We start from the raw sequence: 22,910 nt of genomic DNA on the forward strand, positions 1-22,910 counted from the left end.
AAAATGAAATATTGAGATAAATAGGGTATATAATTTCAAATATTTGTGGGCAGGATTCATTTTTGTTATGTTGTTTTTCTCCAGTGAACTCAAGACAATGTGCATGGTTCTTCTCTTTCCCATTTTACCATCACAAAACCCTTTGAGTTAGGTCAGGCTGGGACAGACTCAGATGGAGTTTTAAACATTGTCATAAAGTGAGTTTTATGACTCAGTAGCCTATTCAATCCCTCACTGCAACCACTATGCCACACTACAATCGATCTCAGTATATCCTTACAGGTCCCTGTCATGCATCAAGCTGTAATGCTAACAAATTTTTCCTTCTCTCAAGTCAAGGGCAAGATCTTCTCCCTCATGTTCCCAAATTTCTCTCCCAAAGATGGAGTTGCTCTTTTGGAGTTGTATCCTTCAGTAGCTAAAGGTCTATTCCTGCAGGGGTTTAACTTTTATTCCTGCCACCCAAACAGATAGTACAGTTGGAGAGTGATTCCTTCTGGCAACTGCTGAATATTGATCCAGCTCACAGTTTTGATACAGTAATCTCACTTCTAATGCCCCTTCCACCCAGCTATATTAAATCCACGTTGAACAGGATTTTATGGCAGTGTGGACTCAGATAATCCAGTTCAAAGCAGATATTGTGGATTATCTGCCTTGATATTCTGGGTTATATGGCTGTGTGGAAGGCCATATAAGTACTAAGGCAGAAGTATCAGCAGGCAGTTGATTGGCCAGTTTCACTTCATCTCACTTTTCCAGTTCTTATAGTGACTCTCTCTGGCTGCTTCCACACAGCTGAATAAAATCCCACATTATCTGCTTTGAACTGGGATATATGGCAGTGTGGACTCAGATATTCCAGTTCAAAGTAGATATTGTGGGTTATTCTGCCTTGATATTCTGGATTATATGGCTGTGTGGAAGGACCATCTCACACACAGTGTCTTTGTTTTCCTTCCAGTTTCTTTTAGAATGTTTGCTTGTAAACCTCTGTACCATGTTCATCAAAAATGTGTAAATAATGAATGAAAAAATGTATTTATCCCTGAAGGAATAACACTTTTGTGGTACATGATTCTCTAAAGTTTACAAGTGAAGTCATGTTTAATTTTTAAATGCAAAAGCACTGAAAGGAAACTGTGACACTTTAATAATTTGTTATTAGATTGTTGGTCCAGCATTTCTTCATTCAGTAAGCTATAGTTCAAAGCTTCACAAGATTATAATCAACTACATGCTTGCCGTAATGGCAACAGAGTGAGGTCTTTCTTCTGCAGGTAGTATTTCGAGGAGGGGAAGGAGCTCTCCAAGTTCTTCCTCCATTGGTTGATGTCATTCCTGAAGCTAGATTGAATCTGGTCATTTACTACTTCCGTCAAGGTACCAATTTTTTCATATTTTTATCTCTTTCTACCTTTTTGCTTGTTCTTTCTAAAATTCAGTATAGGCAGAACTTTTGGGGTTTTTTTCTTTGTTTGTCAAGGGGAGTTGCAGAATTTTATTGACACTTAGTTCAGAATTTTTAATAATTAATTTTATTTCTTACTCGCCTCTTCTCATGGCTCGAGGTGGATTACAGAATAAATAAATCATTATCTATGTTATTATTTGTAATATAACTAAAATGGGCACCAAAAGGATATGTTTGGACAAAATATAGGACATGTTTACACTATAATGCAATTTGCGATCAGTTTGGGAGGAACTGGCTTCACTACATGGGTGATTAGTATTCTCTGCAGCTGATTTCTTCCTGAATTTTGGCTATACTTTGATCTCCTGTAGCACATTCTATGGCTTAACCTGGACTTTCCTGCAGGTTAACTTTAAAAATGTGTTGTATACCCTATAATGCGTGTTATGGCAGGCATTGGCAGCATATTTTTGTGGCTACTACAGTTGCAAGTCACCCTGAAGCCACTGTCAGTGTAAATGGGGCTATAGATCTATAAGTTGAGTATCTCTTTTCCAAAATACTTGGGACCAGAAGTGTTTTATATTCCAGAATTTGTTCATTTTGGACTGTCAGTATTTGCATATACATCCATAATGAGATATCTTGGAGATGGAAGCAAGTCTAAACACAAAATTCATTTATGTTTCATAAACATTTTATAAATATACATTGAAAGTAATTTTATATATAATATTACAAATAATTTTGTGTAAGAAACAAAGCATTTGTGCTAGAATCGTCAGAAAGCAAATGTATCACTGTTTCAGCACCCATGTGGACCATTTTGAATTGTGGAATACTTCAAAATTCCAGATAAGGGATGTTCACCCTGTACTCCATTGTATAGTTTTCATCCTAACTTTGAAGGAATGATAATGTGGGAAAGTGTTGTAAGTGCTCTTATGTGCTGTAACTTTGTTTCAGATGATGTTCAAGAAGCTTACAACCTGATTAAGGACCTAGAACCTACAACCCCACAGGTAAAGGGAAGATTGCTTTAATAAACTCAGGGTTTGCATCAGAAATGTTATCATTTGTTATATAATGTTTAATAGCTGCAGGACATAATACAGGGCCCTTCTTCACTGCCAGATAATCCAGAATATCAAGACAGATAATCCACATTCTCTGCTTTGAACCGGATTATCTGAGTCTACACTGTCATATAATCCAATTCAAAGCAAATAATCTGGATTTTATATAGCTGTGTAGAAGGGGCATCAGGGCACATCCAAACAACTCGCAAAATGTGTGAGCTCCCGCGTTTTTACCTGAGGCATCCAAATGATACCTCAGATAAAAGTGCATTAATCTGGCACAAAGCAGGAAAATCCTGCTTTGTGCCTAATTAATTTGAAACTGGAAAGACCTGGGCCTTTCATAAGATCCAGGCCTTTCCAGTTGTTGCTTGACTTCCGGGCCCAATTCACACCACAGCTGTCTTTGAATTTCCCAAGACCCAAGACAGTCTCCACCCCCTCCCCAAAACCCCTTTAAAAACCATTAAACGTAAAAATGTCTGTTAACCTGCTGCTGGCCCTCTCCCGGCGCTTAGAAATGATGCGCCAGGAGAAGGGGAGAGTAGGAAACTCACACCTTGGTCCCCTCTTCTCCTGGTGCATTATTTTTACATGCCAGGAGAGATCAAGCAGCAGGATAATGGCAGTCAGGTAAGTAATTTTTTACTTTTTAAGGCTTTTCTGCGGGGGGGGGGGGGGGGGTGTTGGTGTCTGGACACCCACTGGAAAGCATGGGGTTTTTTTTTTGGTTTTTTTTGTTTTTGCCAATGTAGAGACAAAAGTCCAGCTTGACCTGGGTTTTAAACCCAGGTCGGACTGGACTTTTCCCCTGTGAGGAACCGACTTCAGATTCACTTTAAATTCTCAGGAAAGCCTCATACTGAATTTTCTTAAGACAGTGGAAAGGTTCTGTTAGACATAACTGTTTGAATACTAGAATTAAGTTGACTCTGACAGAAAAAAACATTCTTTGTGGACCAAAAAAAGCAGATGTACAGCTCACAAAATTTCCCTTTTCCTTTTTGAAACTAATAATATCTATCATGTAGGTATTCTATAATCCTTTTTACCTGCACAGGTGTGAACATTGTCCCCAAATGTTAGCCATTCTTAATTGCTTTTTGTCTCAGCTAATGTAATGTATTGAAATTTAAAAATACATTTACATTTTCATGAAGGATATGATGAAGCTAAGCAAATGTGATGAGCCATCATTGGTTGAATCTATTCGGGGAAATTGGATTTTTTCCAGTTAGAAAGTAAATTGAAATTCATTGCAATTAGAAAACACACCAATGTCTTTTCTTTTTTTTAATGTCAACTGTAGTGCAATGAGTATTTATTGTAAAGGGTAGCATTCCTTCCTGCATATTTGAAATTAATGTCCAGAACTACTGTCCGTTATAGGGAAAAAAGTGGAAATTAGATGGAAGATAAATTTGTGTTTTATTCTTAATATAATTGCCTTTCTTTCTCCAAGATAGTTAAACTCAATATCATATTGTGAATACATGGAATATGTTTGTATAGCTATATTAAAGTAATAAGAAGGCGACCAGTCTTTAAATTGCTAGTGCCCTTTATAAATCATGCACATTGTCATGGTGATCTTAAAATGTAATTCTCATAAAAACCAGAGTTAGATATGTTGAGATTGTTGTTGAATATGGTATTATTACTTAATTAATATATATTTATAAACCTTGATGTCTGGAAATCATTTGTGTGTAATACAGAAATCTATGTATATACAAGGCAGGTTGAATGAACTCAATTTACCTTAAACGTCAATAAACTGATTGCCTATTTTTATAGTTTGCTTTGAATCCAATCATTTTCTAGGAATACATCCTCAAGGGTGTGGTAAATGCAGTCCTGGGCCAGGAAATGGGTTCAGTGAGTACAGCAACTTTTATAAGCATTCTTTAGGAGGAATAGATAGGTAGGCATTGTACTTTGGCTGAAAGGTTGATTTTAGATTGTAGTGTTACCTTCTTTCTTTCTTAATTCTTTAATTTGTTACAGCAAACGATTATGAGAGGACATACTAGGCTCTGGTTTTGTATTATTATGGCTGTTTTAGGTAAACTAAGCTTCTTTGTCTGGCTTAGCAACACATGTATAGGTATATGTATGTATATGTATAAAGACTGTCTGTCCCACTAGTTTTCAGCCTTTGGACTTTAGCTCCCAGGAGTCCTAGCCAATATGGTTAATAGCCAGGGATTCTGGTAGCTGACATACAAAACATATTGAGGGCCATAAGTTAGCAGCCGCTTGTATATATGTAATGATCACATAAATATGATTTCTTTCTTAAGAAGTTTAATTATTCCGATTTGTCATTTGTACCAAACTAGATATTACAGATACTTGCATGTAATGTTATGTGATGACTCATTGTGGGCTAAAAGTTATGAAAGCATTATCAAAATGCATTTGGAACTCCATTGATGGGAGAGAGAAAAATGTATGCCATGTGAGGGAGGAAACAGTGAGAGGGATAAACATTCCTTTGCCTACTTCTGTCATTCCAGTATTTTCCACCAACAGTGCATTTTCCATTTAAAAATTGACATCAAGGTAATGTGACCCTGGCACATGTATTTCACTCATATCCCAGAATTTGGAGTTTCTCTGTCTCATTGATCAGCTCTTTACAGTGGATTTCATATTTCTTTTTCTAGAGAGACCATTTGAAAATTGCCCAGCAGTTTTTTCAGCTGGTGGGGGGATCGGCCAGTGAATGTGGTATGATAAAACTTTTATATACTCTTTTTTTCTTTAAATGTCAGGTGCTAATACAAGAATAATGAATTCAAGAATGAGTAGGTTTGTGTTGCCGGCTCTAATAAGAACTTTTTCCATTTGTGTGAACAAAAAATCGCAATATTCTTACAGCCACCTGCATAGCCAGCTTTTTCAAATCTAGTTCTCTGTAATACTTATAGTACAATATTTACCAGTAGCATATAATATTACATAAGTAGGAATGAGAAACTGGACACAGATTCCATTTTCAGAGAGAGTGATATGTGTGCTATTGAGCCCCACCTTAAATTTGCATATCCTGATCTGCATAGGTTACAAATACTCATGCTAGATAATAGTGTTAAGGTACTACTTTGGATTAACATGGCACTTCTCTGAAATGAAATCAATACTCTACTAAGGTTTTCCTGCTATGTTCATCCCTTGCATTCAACCAGACATTTTTACTTTGAAATATTCTTTACGCAATTAAAATATTTCCACAACTTAACTTGGATGTTGTACCTTGTTGTCCAGCAAAGGCAAACAGAAAAATGTAATCATACTCCCAATAGTTTAATTGGAATTCATTATGTATACTGTAGTCTATATTTTGTTCTGACACACTCTAATTTGTTATTCTAATCAATTCTATAATTTATTATTCTAATTTATTCTTAATGCAGAATTTGGATGTCTTAAGGTGAAAGAACAATACTGTCCTGAATATTGTCAATTCATAGCATGAGCCTGTTGTTACTCTTATGGAATTACAAGTTGTTTCTGCAAAACAGATCATTCTGTGCAAACAAATAATAGGCATTTTGGATAAATGGACATATGTCTGTCCCAAGATAGAGAGCAGGAGAATGCTCTAGCCTTCCAAGGGGCTTTGTGCTGAGCAGAAAGTAACCATTCTCTGTCAGCAACAGGAATTCTGGGAAGTTGATGTGTGCCTTTGTGAAATTGTGAAAGCGAAATTCTCAAAATTTTAATCAGAACACATTTCATTTTTTGAATTTATTTTATGTAGGGAGTTTCTGTAATACACGAAATGGTAATTGTTGTCCATTCACCACTTTCTCCTGTCTTTCACCAAAACTAAAAAGCACATGTACTTATTCTGTTGCTTTCTGCTAGCCAAAAAGGAGTTCTGAACTGTTGCACAGTAAGGTGTTATAATTTGTTTTCTAAAAGGCATATTTGTTACACTTACGATATTTGTGTATAATCAATCCTCTTCAGATACAATTCCTGGGAGACAGTGTATGGCATCTTGTTTCTTTCTGCTCAGACAGTTTGATGATGTGCTAATCTACCTCAACTCAGTGAAGGTTAGTAAATTTTACACATTTCCAGATACAGTACAGTCTTGCTTATCCAACGTAAACAGGCCGGCAGAACGTTGGATAAGCGAATATATCGGATAATAAGGAGAGATTAAGGAAAAGCCTATTAAACATCAAATTAGGTTATGATTTTACAAATTAAGCACCAAAACATTATGTTATACAACAAATTTGACAGAAAAAGTAGTTCAGTACACAGTAATGCTATGTAGTAATTACTGTATTTACAAATTTAGCACCAAAATATCACGATATATTGAAAACATTGACTACAAAAATGCATCGCATAATCCAGAACGTTGGATAAGCGAGTGTTGGATAAGTGAGACTCTACTGTACATCCAAAAACATATTTTGTGTGGGTCTGGTAAACTTGAGCAGGCTGCTGTACACACATTTACCTATCACCCTAGGTATCTAAGCTTTTAATCATTATTCTGCTGCAGTGTGTGCTTTGGGAGCATTCTATTATGATCCAGTTTTTTCCCTAAGTTTTTAATTTCAGATTCCATTGAAGGTAGGATTTTTGCCCTCTTGTACTTCACTTATCACTTGTTTGGAATGTGGTCTACCATTTTTTTCAACTAGCTATTTGGCTTGTTGTTGTTGTTATTATTATTATTATTATTATTTATACCCCACTTTATTGCTCCTGGAGGAAACTCAAAGCGGCTTAATATAAAAGCATCAGCATACAATTTAAAATATGCAAATATGCAAACATTAAAACAGGATTAAATATAGAGTATTTTAAAAATCCCCAGTTAAAAACCATTAAAACATATTCAAAGTTAAAAACCACAGCACTCCCCGAATTAATCTTAAAAACCTTTACATGCCTGTCTGAATAAAAAGGTTTTAGCCTGCTGCCAGAAGGACAACAGGGAGGAGGCCATTCCGGCTTCCTTCGGCAGGGAGTTCCAGAGTCGAGGGGCAGCCACCAATAAGACTGACTCTTGTTTCCACCAACCGAGCTTGAGATGAAAGTGGGACTGAGAGAAGGGCCTCTCCTGAAGATCTTGGCCCAGGCAGGTTCATACAAGGGGATGTGATCAGCCAGATAGCCTGGACTTGAGCCCTCTAGGGCTTTAAAGGTCATAAGGCCTTCGACAAAGTCCCCCACGGCCTTCTGGCAAACAAACTAGTAAAATGTGGGCTAGACAAAACTACAGTTAGGTGGATCTGTAATTGGCTAAGCGAACGAACCCAAAGGGTGCTCACCAATGCATCTTCATCTTGGAAAGAAGTCACAAGTGGAGTGCCGCAGGGTTCCGTCCTGGGCCCGGTTTTGTTCAACATCTTTATTAACGACTCAGACGAAGGGTTAGAAGACACGATCATCAAGTTTGCAGACGACACCAAACTAGGAGGGATAGCTAACACTCCAGAAGACAGGAGCAGAATTCAAAACGATCTTAACAGACTAGAGAGATGGGCCGAAACTAACAAAATGAAGTTCAACAGGGACAAATGCAAGATACTTCACTTTGGCAGAAAAAAATGGAATGCAAAGATACAGAATGGGGGACGCCTGGCTCAACAGCAGTATGTGTGAAAAAGATATTGGAGTCCTTGTGGACAACAAGTTAAACATGAGCCAACAATGTGATGCAGCTGCTAAAAAAGCCAACGGGATTTTGGCCTGCATCAATAGGAGTATAGTGTCTAGATCCAGGGAAGTCATGCTCCCCCTCTATTCTGCCTTGGTCAGACCACACCTGGAATACTGTGTCTAATTCTGGGCACCGCAGTTGAAGGGAGATGTTGACAAGCTGGAATGTGTCCCGAGGAGGGCAACTACAATGATTAAGGGTCTGGAGAACAAGCCCTATGAGGAGCGGCTTAAAGAACATGGTTAGCCTGCAGAAGAGAAGGCTGAGAGGAGACACGATATCCATATATAAATATGTGAGGGGAAGTCATAGGGAGGAGGGAACAAGCTTATTTTCTGCTGCCCTGGAGACTAGGACGCGGAACAATGGCTTTAAACTACAGGAAAGGAAATTCCACCTGAACATCAGGAAGAACTTCCTCACTGTGAGAGCTGTTCGGCAGTGGAACTCTCTGATTCCCTGCTAATAACCTGTACTTGGCTTCCTGTTCCTGTCCTCCTGTTCCATGACCAGAAGAGTTTTCTTATGATAGTTCCAGGCTCCTCCTTCCTTAGTCATCATGCATATCATGTAGTTCAACTGGGCACAAGAGGGCTCCTGTGTGATTTGCTGTTAGTCCTGGGAGATGGAAAGGATTGGGGAAAATGTTGCCGCCCAAATTAGGCACTGCCTAAAATGTAAATCTCCTGTGATACTTCTTGTTTCTTCCTTATAACATTTTTTCCTGTTGATCCTGTTTTACACACACACAAAATAAAATCATGGTGATGGAGGATTTTAGATTCTTAAGAGTTCAGAAAGGGGCCATTCACCCTGAGGTTAATTCCTATTGCCACCCAAGTTAAGGAGAAGTCAAGTGATTAGAAAGAACAATTTAAAGCACCCATCTAATGGAGCTTTCATAGCTATATGTTCATGGAGAAGATAAGATGTATTTTAGTTGTCTCCATGTCAGTAGTTTAATATAAAAACACATTAAAAACATACAATATGATATGGACAAAATAATTATTTTCTACAGAATCAATGGTTTTTTAAAAAACTTTTGTCTATCAACCTAGTATTGCTTTAGTGATAGTCCAGAGTTAAAAGTAAAAACAAAAACCTTCACTCATTTGTCTTTATGTGCTTTGTTTGTTAGAAGGAGACGTATAATTGAATGATAAGAATGCAGCTACAAGTCAGAAGCATAAGGGCCTTAGAATTTACATGCTGAGATCATTCCTAGCTCAGCTCACTGAAAATTAATATCTAATAATGAAAATTTTGTTGTTTAGAAACCACAGACTTGTTTTTCTTGAATATCCAACTCATACTGTAAAATCATCTGACAAAAATGATTCATTCTAGCCTTGAAGACCTTTGACAACGGACATTATGTGCTGATATAATCAAATACTTTGTTTTCCTTCAGTGTTCTTAGTGTGGTAATATTTGGTCAGATATGACCTTATTTATATTTTCCAAGTATAATATTTGGCGCAATTGTTCAGAGGAATGAAAGCAATAAATACATGAAATATTAGAAACTCTAAAATGACACAATGTCAATATCTAAAATAAGCTACTAGCTACAGTACAGAGCTGATGAAAATAAAAGTATAGGAGAAGCATACCAGAAAACTGATGGCACTGTACAAAGCCTGTTTCATAATCTGATAATGCAATTAATGTCCTGCTTAAACATTCCATTCTAACTGTGGCTTAATGTCAGCTGGAATAATTCTACCCTATATTCCAAACCAGTGTTTAGGTAATGCTTTCTACTTCCCACACAGCCAAAGGTTTCGGCACAAAGGAACTGATTTCACCCCAGCTGGTAGTGAAAGGTGCTTTTCTTTCTGGGTAAGGACCTGGCATGAAGGCAGACAAAAAACTGTTCTGCTTTAATCCTGTTTCTCTTGTAGAAAGTGGCTGCTGTGTTGCAACTGTTCTGAAATTCAGTCACCATTTATACCATTTTCATAGGTGTGGTTATTTTGGCCATGTTTGTACAATAGCAGAACAAGACAGATCAGTGCATACATGAAAAATCTAAGAAAATATCCTGCAGCATATTTGGCAGGGATATAATCAGGGTGGGGCCAGTATTGTAATTCGGTATGATTCAGTAGCTATACTATAAATAACAGACATAGAATTTTGCAGCTTGAGAATCATAGCTTTAATTTTTAGAAAGCAAGTTGTTAGGCCTACATTTGTGTAAAGAATTAAAACTGTGAGGCAGCACTTATTAAAAGCAAGGTCTGGAAGGAGTGGCGAGCCTGAGCACAATTTCCACTATTGAGGGCCAAGATATACTTGCAATTCTTCTACATAATGCTAGTAACTAGCTGAATGAAGCTTTGTGTATTAATGTGCCTTCAAGTTGCCTGTCGACATATGACAACCACATTAATTTCATAGGGTGTCATTAGGCATCGAATACTTCGGGCCCTTCCAGACAGGGACCAAAATGCGAGCTCTGTCAGACTTTTACCAGAGGTGTCCAAATGATACCTTCAGTAAAAGAGGATTAATTCCAAACAAATCAGGAAAATCCTGTTTATCCCGAATTAATTTGATACCCCATTAGATCCAAAACTCTTAAAATAAGAGAAAACTTACTGGGCTGCCATTGGGCCTCTCTGGAAGCCTCTTTGGGGTGGGGGTGGGGGGCAAATCGCTCATGACTGCCCGGTAACTTTTCTCTTATTTTAAGGGCTTTTTGGTAGGGGGTTGGGGTGGCCCCATGACAGTGTGGTAGATACCGCGCTGGCATGGGGACACCCACCCAGGAAAGCCCGGTTTTCGGCAAGGGCATGGGGACTTAAACTCATGATGAAGCGTGTTTCTTAAACCTGCTTTGTCATGGGTTTAAGCCCAGTCTGGAAGCACTCTCAAAGGTGGGTTTGCCAGTTCCTTCCTGTGATATCTGGAGTGTAGCACCTGGTATTCCTTGGTGTCCTTCCATCCAAGTACAACCCAGGGCTGACCTTCTTAGCTTCCAAGATCAGATAGGAAGGACAACATTTACATCACAGCACGATTAACATGCTCAGAAAGAAAATGCTCAGATAATGTGGCTACTCAGTGAGAAATTCATTGTGGTTAATACCGTGGAGTATATCAGTTGTCTGCTCAATCACAAACTCCAGCTAAAAATTTATTGCAGTTATTATTTGTATAATACTTGATTTCAACACCCTCCAGTTTATTATAAGACTGATATTTAGATCATTATTTTATAAAATTGTGTATACTATTCATTTATTTGCTGTGCATGACTTTTTTGCAGAGTTACTTCTACAATGATGATACTTTTAACTTTAATTACGCCCAAGCCAAAGCTGCTACTGGCAACACCAGTGAGGCTGAGGAGGTATGTCTGTACTTCTTTAAAACTGCATAGATGAGGAAGAAAAATGTTTCCTATTTACCTTATTTGTCTGAACCTTTTTGAATGTTTTACTATGTGCTTCCTTTCTGCAGTACATTGGAAGGTGGTGTTAATGATATCAGTGTAAAGTATTTTTGTGGAAGTTTATTTCTGAGTAGGCATATGTAGAATTGTGCTATAACAGGCCTTTACAATATGAGTGGGGCCAAAAAATGACTAAAATGTTGCAAAATGGCCAAATAGCACCTTTCCGATCAGTGTGAACATGATATGTCAAAATGTGGTGTGTGGTGTGCATGGAGCGTTTCACAGTGGTTGCTCTCATTATGAGAAATTCACATAACCACAAATAAAAAGCAAAGCAGCAAAATAGAAAGGAAATGATACATTTTTCTAAGTACAAAATCATTACGTGTTTCGAAAAAAATGAATATTCTTGTAACAATGAGTTAGCATTATAGCTGTGAGGGAATATACATTTTAAATAAACATAACAATATTATTGTTGTAATCATCATCATTACAACAAATAACGTAGATACCATGCAGTCCTGACTTGGCAGTAAGCCAGTATTTCATTAAACTCTGCAGTTTAAAATCACTCCTCATCCTCATATTTGTCTTTGAATTCTAGTCTTTATATCATCCCATCTTTCTTTATACTTTGCTTGTTATATACCAACTCCTGCTGCCAGCTGTGCAAAACAAGTCATAACTATCTCTTAGCACTTCAAAGTGCTCCAGAGATCTTAGATAAGACTACTGAACTGAATAACTTAAGCTTCTGTTTTACACTGACATCCCCTGCATGTAACCTTTTTCTACTTAAAACTGTGTTTGTCCTGCATAAAATTAGCTTCATATTAGAGTGAAGATATGTACAATAAAGTACAGATACTTAGTTTTTGTTTGTCTCTTCTTCTTGTCAGGTTTTCCTCTTGATTCAAAGTGAGAAAATAAAGAATGATTTTGTTTACCTCAGCTGGTTAGCTCGCTGCTGTGAGTCACATTACTCTGTTATCAAATGTGAATTATTTCTTTTGCATCAACTCTGATGTTCACTTTGTACATAAATTTGTTTTCATTTTATGGGCAGATTTAATTAATTTTTAAAGATATAAAGATTTAGCTGGATACCTTTTAGGAGACAAATGACCTGCAAGATACTGACCTTGCCACAGTTTTTGGGGAAGCCAGAAATGCAAATACAGTGAGCCTTCCATATTTGCTGGGGTTCTTGGTACAGAACTCCCATGAAAGTGGAAAAACACAATTTTAAAAATGCTATTTTTACCTGAATAAACACCTCTCTAGGAACCTCTAGGCATTCCAGGGCAGATCTATGGTTAACATCCACCAGAAGTTAACCATAGAAACACATTGGAGGATCAGGAAATGCCTAGAGATATTCTTTCTAGGAATTTGTAGGTCTTTCAGTACAAATCTATGATCAATTTCAGGCAGAAATTTGCCATTGAATCTTACTGGGGGCCTAGAAATTCCCAGAGAGAACCTATTAAACATACTGGTGAATAATCAAATCTGGAAAAATGAAAACCATTGATGTGGAGAGCCACCTGGAGTTTAAAGTCCAAGGGATGAGCAGAAGTCTAGCCACAGATAGTATATAGCTCTGCAGGGCCTCAGTATGGTCCTTCAAGCCCCTTTAAATACAAAAAATGATTTCCCCCATGATTTCTTAAAAGAAATTGGCTGCCTCAACTTCTTGGATTTTTTAAAAGGAATTTAGAGTGCTTGAAACAGGCTTAGGGTGAATTACATTTAAATAGTACCCCCTAAATGTTCTCTAGGTGCAGTTTGCCATTTGTGGTGCAATTTTTTAAGGAAAGTCAGAAAAGGGTGCCGTCTGTCAATATGCAGGGAGGATAAAATGTTGCCTACCTCCAGATTATGTAGACCAGCACTGTATTCAAACCAATCAATTACTTCTGAGCAAATCCAACAAGGATTTTTTACTGCTTTATATATTTTCTGCTTTATATTAGAGTGTCAGTTTTTGTATAAGTGGTAATGGGTGCGGTCACGTCTCTTTTCATTTATCAGAACACCAAAAATAATGAAATGTGCTGCTGATTAGAATGCTTATGTACTTCTGCAAACTCTAATGACATGTCTCGACTAGATCAAAATTTCTTTTAATTGCAGACATTATGAATAAGAAGCCACGACTAGCCTGGGAGTTGTACTTGAAGATGGAAACCTCAGGGGAATCATTTAGCCTTTTACAACTAATAGCAAATGACTGCTACAAAGTGAGCCTCCTTCCTTCCTTTTATAGTATCAGTTAAGAAACCTTAAGAAACTACTCTATTTTTTTGGGAAAAAGAACTTATTTTCAGGTATTGCTACTGTGTATATACTTAATACACGTGTTTTAGTTTGTTATCAGTGTCACTGCCAGTCCTCTGTGATAGCATTAGGATGGGATTTTTTATTCCCCTTTTGTAATAAGTATTTCGCAATTCAGAGCAGGTGGTAGAAATCTTGTTGAGATAGTTGAATAATAATGAGTAACTCATCTGAGATTTTTACCTGTTGTTTTTGAACAAGTCTGTGTTACAAATGAACTTAAAATAGTTTTATTTTATGTTCAGTTATTTTATTCACCTCACTTGATATTCATGCACTTTTGGGTTTTACAATTGTATCTTAAATAGTGTAATATATTCGTTTTGTGGCCAAGAGGAAGGATGCCTTCTCAAGGAGTTAATATAAAATTCATATATCTACTCTTTATTTTCCACCACTATATAAATGTAGATTATGTCAAATAAAGTTTCAACCCACCCACACCCACTTCCAGATATATGTGTTTAGGTTTCTTAACTCCTTTACACAAAAATTCAGTTTCAGGGGGGGAAAGCATAGCATATTATCCAAACTGTTGGTCCATATTAAAATAATCTTAATATGTGACTCCATATGCTTCTAAAAGGGAATATTTGCCAGCCCTTCTTGGTATTGCGTGCCACTTGGGATCCTTTTGTATGGAAGGCATGTTCTCTGCTACTGAACTTCATCATTGTGGTTGCAAATATTAAGTTTAGCCCTAAAATTCAAGAAACATTCATAAACCTTTTTGTTGGAAAACAGCTTTTAATGAAATGCTTTAGTATGATCTGAGATGGGATTACAGTAGAGTCTCACTTATCCAACACTCGCTTATCCAACGTTCTGGATTATCCAACGCATTTTTGTAGTCAATGTTTTCAATATATTGTGATATTTTGGTGCTAAATTCGTAAATACAGTAATTACTACATAGCATTACTGCGTATTGAACTACTTTTTCTGTCAAATTTGTTGTATAACATGATGTTTTGGTGCTTAATTTGTAAAATCATAACCTAATTTGATGTTTAATAGGCTTTGCCTTAATCCCTCCTTATTATCCAACATATTTGCTTATCCAACATTCTGCCGGCCCGTTTATGTTGGATAAGTGAGAGACTACTGTAGTTTTTTAAAGTTCTGTTTAATAATGTTTTGATATAAGTAGCATTGGTATGAATATTTCAACATGGTTGTTAGAACTATGTAGGAACATGGTTTTTGAGATGATCTGCAAATTGGTAAAATTAATTATTTTGTCTGTAGTTGACTTAGAATAGATTATAAAATTTCTGCTGTCTTCTTTAAAATGTTTTGCTCTGCTTTTTACTTGTTCTCCCTCCCCGAAATAAGGTGTCTCAGACATGTAACTTTATTTACTGTGCAGATGGGCCAGTTTTACTATTCTGCAAAAGCTTTTGATGTCCTGGAAAGACTGGATCCTAACCCTGAATACTGGGAAGGCAAAAGGGGTGCCTGCGTAGGCATCTTCCAGATGATTGTAGCTGGTAGAGAACCTAAGTATGTACACTACATTTTTTGCTATTTCTTTTTGAGCCAGTTCCCTTTATATTGTTGTTTCACCATTCTACTCACTAATGCCAAATGCCTGCAGCAACAGCATATTTATTGTACTTAAAGAAAGGAAGAAAGCTTTTGCTGTTTATAGATCCTAATAACTAATGGATTGTGCATGGAAGTCCTATCTGCATTTTCTTATCCATGATGTTTCAAAAACATTATAGTTAAAATAAAATGAAGATTTACTATACACTTAAGATGTATAATTATAAGAAGGGCCTTTTTTCTTAAAATGTTATTGGGTTTGTAAAAATAACTAGTGGTGTTTATTTGTGCTGCAAATTTATTTTGTTCTTTTTTATTCTTTTATGACTGAAGATATGCATGTCAATAAATTGAAGATATATTCCCATTATTATGCATCCAAAGGCCAACATCTTGTTCTCAGAGGCCAGCCAATATTTCTAGAATCCTCTAAGTAGGGCAAGGAGTCAAAAGCTGTCTTGCCTTGTTTATTCCATCAGCAACTGACATTCCCAAAAGCGTACAGCCTCTGAAGTGAAAGCACCATTTAACTATCAAGGCCGATAGACATTGAATGGCCCATAATTTAGTTAACTTTTAAAGCAGATTGAAATAGTGGCCATTTCTGCATCTTCGCCACATTGCCTATAAAAAAACACTTTTTAAGTTTGCCTGAAGCAGAAAACAAGCTTTCCTCCTCCTCCTCAGACCCCTTCCACACAGCTGTATAAAATCCACATTGAATTGGACTATATGGCAATGTGGACTCAGATAAACCATCAATATCAGTTTTTAATTGTGGTACCCAGAACTGGACACAATGTTGCAGGTGTGGCCTGATCAAAGCAGAATAGAGTGGACTATTACTTGTTTCGATTCAGGCACTAAACTCCTATTGATGAAGTCTAGATTTGCTAGTTAATTTTAATTAATTTTTCTAACCCTCTTTTAATATCATCTAGTTGCCAGCTATCATTACACCATATGATGCCAAGTTTATACTTTTACCATTTTCTTTTAATTGAGCTTCCACTTGTTGTATATCTAAAGTTTCCCCTGCTTTCAGTGAGATGCAGTAGTATTTTTCAAATTTTTATTTTTAAACCCCTCACAGTTTGAAATGTTGTGTGTTTGTGATCAAAGTTCAGCATACTCACTAAAGACTCCCCACCTCATTAAGTCACCGTGACCCTGCATATTATGGCCTTTTTATAGAGTATAGTTAGTTGTCCTGACCTCTGCGGATTTGAGTATTTTCAGGTTTCATAGAATCAGAGTTAGAAGAGACCACATGGGCCATCTAGTCCAACTCCTTGCCATGCAGGAAAAACACAATCAAAGTAGCCCTGACAGATGGCCATCCAGCCTCTGTTTAAAAGCTTCCCAGAAAGGAGTGTCCACCACACTCCGAGGCAGAGAGTTTGGTTAATGTAGTCTTTCTGGAAATCTCTAGATCCTGCAGTATGACTCTATGGTCAACTTAACCTAGAGATTCCTAGAGAGGTATTCTCTCAGATAAAAAAGGGTTTGTTTTATTTTTATTTGTTCCCTTTTGCAGCAATTCTGCACCCCTAGCCCCAGTGAATGTGGAAGGTTTGCATCTGCCTTCATTAGGCAATATCACTTCTCAAGTATACAGTAGAGAATAGGCAAAAAACAACGACCATATTTCATCGATTCCAAGATGCACACTAATTTCAGTACCACCAAGAGAAAAAGAGCTTTGTTTATATCTATCTATCTATCTTTCTATCTAAGCACCCACGATTCTAAGACGCACCCCATTTTTTGAGATGTTTACATGAGAAACGCATCTTAGATTTGATGAAATACAATATGTAAATATAAGAAGGAGCCAAATAATCTCTATTTATAGAAATACATTTTAATATGTATTTTTTAGGGAAATACATTTTAATATGTGTATTTGTGGTATTTTTACAATGTTTATGAGCTTTAATTATTCTGTAGTCTGCCTCAAGCCATGAAGAGAGGCAGGTAAGAAATAAATTATTATTATTTAGCACCAGATAGCCAATTAGTCCTGCACTATCACTATGGATTGTTAGGTGCATGATGATGGTGAGGTCACATTTTAAAATCCTGGCCCAGTTCTTTGCATGGCTTCTTTTTTTCATTGTTTGGCCAAGTGAGGCCAGGACAATAGAATAGGTACATGCCAAAACATTTTGAATATTGTTTGCTAGAAATTGGCCACATGGCCTGGTCTAGCTTTCATCTATTTTCTAATATTTGTGTTTTATTTCTTCAGAGATACACTAAGAGAGGTGCTGCATATTCTGAGAAGTACCGGTAATCCACAAGTGGAGTACATTGTTCGTATAATAAAGAAGTGGGCCAAGGAAAACAGAGTTCCTCTTTAAAACACCATCACCCGAAAATGGAAGCAGCAGCTATCTGTGTTGTTTCTAGCCCGGGCAATGTTGCATTTTTGAGCCTGATGCTAGTGTAACAGAGAAATGTGAAAATATATGATATTCAGAATAGATCTATATTTTTATCATATTTTAAAATGAAACCTATCTGTCATATTTATGAAGAACTTTTTGCTGCAACTACCCAGGTTCCATTTTATTTTGTACTACAATTTTTTATCATTCAGCTTCAGTCTACAAATTGTCTTAGTGTCAATTCAGTAGTGTTTGTTCCGAGACTACATTGTGCACTGATAGGCTCAACCTCATTGTATCCATTGTTAAAGAGAGTAGAAAATGATGTCAAGAGTTACCCCTCAGATTCTACAAGACCCTTCATCATTCCAAATAATATTTCTGAAGCATAACAAAAAAACTGGAAATGGCATCTACAGGAAACCTGTCCACTGACATGCTTTTAATAACAATGGTCTGGTGTACACGGAGGGAAATGCTGAGGAAAGAATGCAAAATATAGATGCGTCAAATACATTTCTTTCCCCATCTTCTTTAGAGATGGCTATCAGACTTAATTATGAAAGGTGCTTGTCTCACATTGCAAATGTTTGTGAATACTGCAGTCTGAGAAATAGGGAGATCCATTTTAAAGAATGTATTATTTAATTTCTATAGATAATTATAAAGATATACAGTATACATTGAAATACACAGTAGAATTTGCAGTTCACACTTATACGTGTAAAATATGCAGTGCACAGTTTTTATGAAAATAGCTCAAAATAATTTTTATGTTTTTTTAAGAATGTCATCAACTAAATTTTAATTTTGGATAAAATACAGAGAAATAAAATATATTAAAATAATTAGCTGTTTATTGTTTTTCATGTTTCTTATAAAGAGATTTCATCCTCTGAATCAGTGTTTCTTAAGTTATTTATGACGATTGTCATGAATTGTTTTCCTAATGTGTCAGGACACCATATTTGTGTCTATTACTTCAACTGTCCCTTCCTTTCCTGGAAACTTGCAGACAGCAGCCAATGTCTCAGGGGCTTGCACCAGTCCATGGACCACCATTTTGAGCAGCACTGCTTTAAGTTGCATATGTGGCTAAAATGAATGCTGTGTCGACATGAATTGTGACAGTATTATAAAACAGAACATATATGTAAATATAAAATAAGAAACTCATAGTTAAAGATAAAATCTGCCTGCCATATGCTTTATAAGTCTGCCTTTTAAATTAGTCACTAAGCATCTTATTGTTAGCTGATCTGTTTCTGTTCAGAGTTGGGTGAAGAGTGAACATTCAAGTTTTGTTTCACCAATAGAGAGTGCTTATTATATACTGTTTCTCCAGTTGATATTTTTTATTAAGTTATAGTCCATGGTACTGAAATAGCAGCATAATTGCTATAAAAATCAGAGGAGCCCTGCTGAATCAAGGTGAAGGTTTCGGTGTAGCATTTTTCCCACACTGACCAGCCCGATGTCCATGTCCCACCTATGTGCTTTCCATAGCTGGATTAATGCATACTGGACGTAATACAAGATCATAATGTCTAGTAGCCTAAGAAGTGACCTCACCATTATTTGTGTCTTCTAAAAGTTTCCATGTTGGCCTCTAGCAGTAGTATCAAATTGCAGTTACAGTAGAGTCTCACTTATCCAAGCCTCTGGATTATCCAAGCCATTTTTGTGTCAATGTTTTCAATATATCGTGATATTTTGGTGCTAAATTCGTAAATACAGTAATTACAACATAACATTACTGCGTACTGAACTACTTTTTCTGTCCAATTTGTTGTATAACATGTTTTGGTGCTTAATTTGTAAAATCGTAACCTAATTTGATGTATAATAGGCTTTTCCTTAATCTCTCATTATCCAAGATATTCGCTTATCCAAGCTTCTGCCGGCCCGTTTAGCTTGGATAATACAATACAATTTTATTCAGTCAACTTCATTGGTGGGGGGGAGGGGGGGATTCAGTGCTAATCAAGGTGGCCAACTGCAACATTCATATTTGCCTCAAGTAGACACGAGTTCTTTCTCATCCTGGACATATAATATATAAATCCCTCTTACCTAGTTTTCAACAGACCTCATAACCTCTGACGATGCCTGCCATAGACGTGGGTGAAATGTCAGGAGAGAATGTTTTTGGGACATGGCCAAAAGCCCGGAAAACTCACAGCAACCCAGTGATTCCGGCCATGGAAACCTTCGACAACACATTGTTAGAAATCGGTTGGACTTACAGTATTTTTGAGACATGCATAATAGCAGGCATGGGCAAACTTCGGACCTCCAGGTGTTTTGTACTACAACTCCCACAATTCCTAACAGCCGGCAGGCTCTTAGGGATTGTGGGAGTTGTAGTCCAAAACACCTGGAGGGCCGAAGTTTGCCCATGCCTGCATAATAGGCTTGTGGTCTCAGGTTTTAAGGACCTTATAAGACCACCGCGTGTGTTTGCTGCAACAGAACTATTCATTTGGAACCTACTGCCTTTCCAAAATACATCTTTTGATGTGTGAATAGACATGCTCGTGCAGAAAAGTTGGCATACTTTATTTCACTTTCGGAACAGGCCGTTTCCTGCCCCTTTAAGAGCCTTCCCTAAGTTTGGCGTGCCCGTTTCCAAGGCAACTACGGGCGTGGAAGAAGGGGGGTCCAGCGTGCCCAACGTGCGCTCGTGGTGACGTATAGAAAACCCCGAGCCATAACAATAGTGACGTGAAGCGGCGCGTCAGTGACGGTTCTTCCTCCGCGCATGCGTGCCCTAGTGGCCTGCTTCTATTTACGTGGGGAGGAGGGGGGAAAGTGCTCCAAGATGGCGGCGGCAACAGCAGCGAGGAGGAGAAGCAGCAGCGGCAGCAGCCGCAGCTAGTGAGCAGGGGGAGGGGCTCCGGCCCGGTCCGAGGGAGGAGGAGGCGGAGCCGGGCAGCGGGTCGTCGCACCGAACAGGTGGGGGAGGGGGTGCCGGAGGATGGCGGAGCCGCGCCGGGTGCCGTTCGTGAGCCTGTCACCCGTGAGGCGCCGAGAGGGCGCAGAGGCTCCGGGGCCTGAGTCCGGGGCGGGTCGTGAGGCGGCGGAGAAGCCTCTTCAGCCATTAGGGCGCGAGGCCTTGAAACTGCCAGAGCCGCCGCCTCAGCACCACGACAACAGCGGCCGAGCAGAGGGGCCGCCTCCGGAGCAGACCTCGAAGCCTCCGCTGTTGCTGCTGCCGCCGCCACAGACTCCGAGGCCGGAGACCACAACGACGACGAGGACGCCTCAGGTCCAGGAGCAGCAGGAAAGCCACCATCAGGAGACGACGACGCCCCCGCCCCCGCCCCACCGTCAGACGGTTCGCCTGGAGTTGGCGCTGAAGGACCCCACCGAGGAGAGCTGCGTGGAGTTCAGCTACCCCGAGCTGCTCTTGTCCGGCGAGCCCCGGGTACGGGACCTGCGCGCCGCCCCACTCCTTTCTCCTTCCTGCCCTCAGCTGGCCCTGGCGGACGTTTAGTCGCTGCTCCTCCATATGGCTGGCCTTCTTCTGTGGAGAGGAGAGGGATGACAGGCGAGCCATCTAAACGCTTCTCTACCAGGAGATAAACCCTGATCCAGTCAGGTGTTTGTCCGGGGTGCTTTGATTGTGTTTTTCCTTCATGGCAGAATGGGGTTGGACTGGATGGCCCTTGGGATCTCTGTGGGGAAACTGGGGGACGCAGTTCCCTCCCATTTGCTGGTTGAAGGGCTTCTGGCACAAATCAAGAGTTCTCCCATAATTCAATTTTTATTCACAAGGTGCAGGAGAGAGTATAATATTGGACCTATTTTTAATAGTAATTCTCAAGCAACCAGAAACTACAGTAGAGTCTTGCTTATCCAACATAAACGGGCTGGCAGAACATTGGATAAGCGAAAATGTTGGATAATGAGGGATTAAGGAAATGCCTATTAAACGTCATATTACATTATGATTTTACAAATTAAGCACCAAAACATGTTTTACAACAAATCAACAGAAAAAGCAGTTCAATATACAGTAACATTATGTAGTAATTACTGTATTTACAAATTTATCACCAAATATCACAATATATTGAAAACTTTGACTACAAAACACTGACTACTAAAAGGCAGATTGTGTTGAATAATACAGAATGTTGGATAAGTGAAGGCTGGATAAGCGATACTCTACTGTAATTGAAACAGCATCAGATAATAATAATAATGATAACGATAATAACCTTATTTTTGTAAAAAAAAAAAAATCTCCTCGAAGGGAGTCGGGGCAACTTACATATGACACAAAGTGCCTGAAACAACACATAAAATAAACACAGAGTACAATACAAAAAAGTAAAACCAATAGCATATAAAACAACAATTTAAGCACAAAACAGCGCCCAATAACCTATGGTGACAATTGCTGTCAAACGTGGCCAAACTAAACAAGAACAAGGGAATGGGATACTGCAAATTGTAGGTAAGGAACAAGGGCAAGGAATGAAAGTGCAGTGTTGTGTCGTTAATTGTGGACCATTGGGGCTAGACATTCTCAAAGTCTTGTTTAAACATCCAAGTCTTCAAATCCCTTTGGAAGGAGGACTGTGGGAGCCTTCCTAATCTCCCTGGGGACAGCGTTCCAAAGTGGGGGGGGGGGGACCACTGAGAAGGCCCTCTCCCTTATCCCCACCAACCACGCTTGTGATGGTGGCTAGACCGTGAGTAGGGCCTTCCTGGCAGATCTTAACACTCACACAGGTACATAAGGCAGGGCCTGAACCGTTTAGGGCTTTATAGATAATAACCTGTACTTTGAATTGAGACCAGAAACTTATCGGCAGCCAATGGACCTGCTTTAATAGGGGCGTTGTGTGCTCCCTATAGCCAGCACCAATTAGTAGTAGTTAACTAAGAATCTGACTCAAGCAACTAGAAACTGCATTTATCTGTACAGTACACTCTCAGGTACTAAATGTAGTTTCTGGTTGCTTGACAGTTATTCTTAAAAATAGGCCTAATATTATACTCCATACTATATCATACCATAAAC

At 38.4% G+C, this 22,910-nt stretch overlaps 2 protein-coding genes across 10 annotated transcripts in view; both read left to right on the top strand.

Annotated features, from left to right (window-relative positions):
• The window catches only part of ift56 (intraflagellar transport 56), a 30,264-nt gene extending 11,538 nt beyond the window's left edge, over window positions 1-18,726 (top strand). For 6 of the 8 annotated variants that reach the window (XM_062980985.1, XM_062980984.1, XM_062980986.1 and 3 more), the window contains 10 exons: window positions 1,281-1,383; window positions 2,384-2,439; window positions 4,321-4,374; window positions 5,166-5,229; window positions 6,475-6,563; window positions 11,469-11,552; window positions 12,500-12,569; window positions 13,737-13,843; window positions 15,310-15,443; window positions 17,740-18,726. In XM_062980985.1, coding sequence (XP_062837055.1) covers window positions 1,281-1,383; window positions 2,384-2,439; window positions 4,321-4,374; window positions 5,166-5,229; window positions 6,475-6,563; window positions 11,469-11,552; window positions 12,500-12,569; window positions 13,737-13,843; window positions 15,310-15,443; window positions 17,740-17,851 — 873 coding nt within the window. In that variant the 3' untranslated portion in view covers window positions 17,852-18,726. Of the gene's footprint in view, window positions 1-1,280; window positions 1,384-2,383; window positions 2,440-4,320; window positions 5,230-6,474; window positions 6,564-11,468; window positions 11,553-12,499; window positions 12,570-13,736; window positions 13,844-15,309; window positions 15,444-17,739 lie in introns of those variants that run through there. The other 2 variants (XR_010006301.1, XM_062980990.1) reach the window with 2 other exon arrangements.
• Window positions 18,727-20,661: 1,935 nt separating this feature from the next.
• Window positions 20,662-22,910, top strand: part of ubn2 (ubinuclein 2) — a 51,654-nt gene continuing 49,405 nt past the window's right edge. For both annotated transcript variants that reach the window (XM_008121880.3, XM_008121881.3), the window contains exon 1: window positions 20,662-21,305. In XM_008121880.3, the coding sequence (XP_008120087.2) occupies window positions 20,856-21,305 (450 nt within the window). In that variant the 5' untranslated portion in view covers window positions 20,662-20,855. The remainder of the gene's footprint in view (window positions 21,306-22,910) is intronic.

The sequence above is a fragment of the Anolis carolinensis genome, chromosome 5 (assembly GCF_035594765.1).
Source record: "Anolis carolinensis isolate JA03-04 chromosome 5, rAnoCar3.1.pri, whole genome shotgun sequence".
Classification (NCBI taxonomy): Eukaryota; Metazoa; Chordata; class Lepidosauria; order Squamata; family Dactyloidae; genus Anolis; species Anolis carolinensis.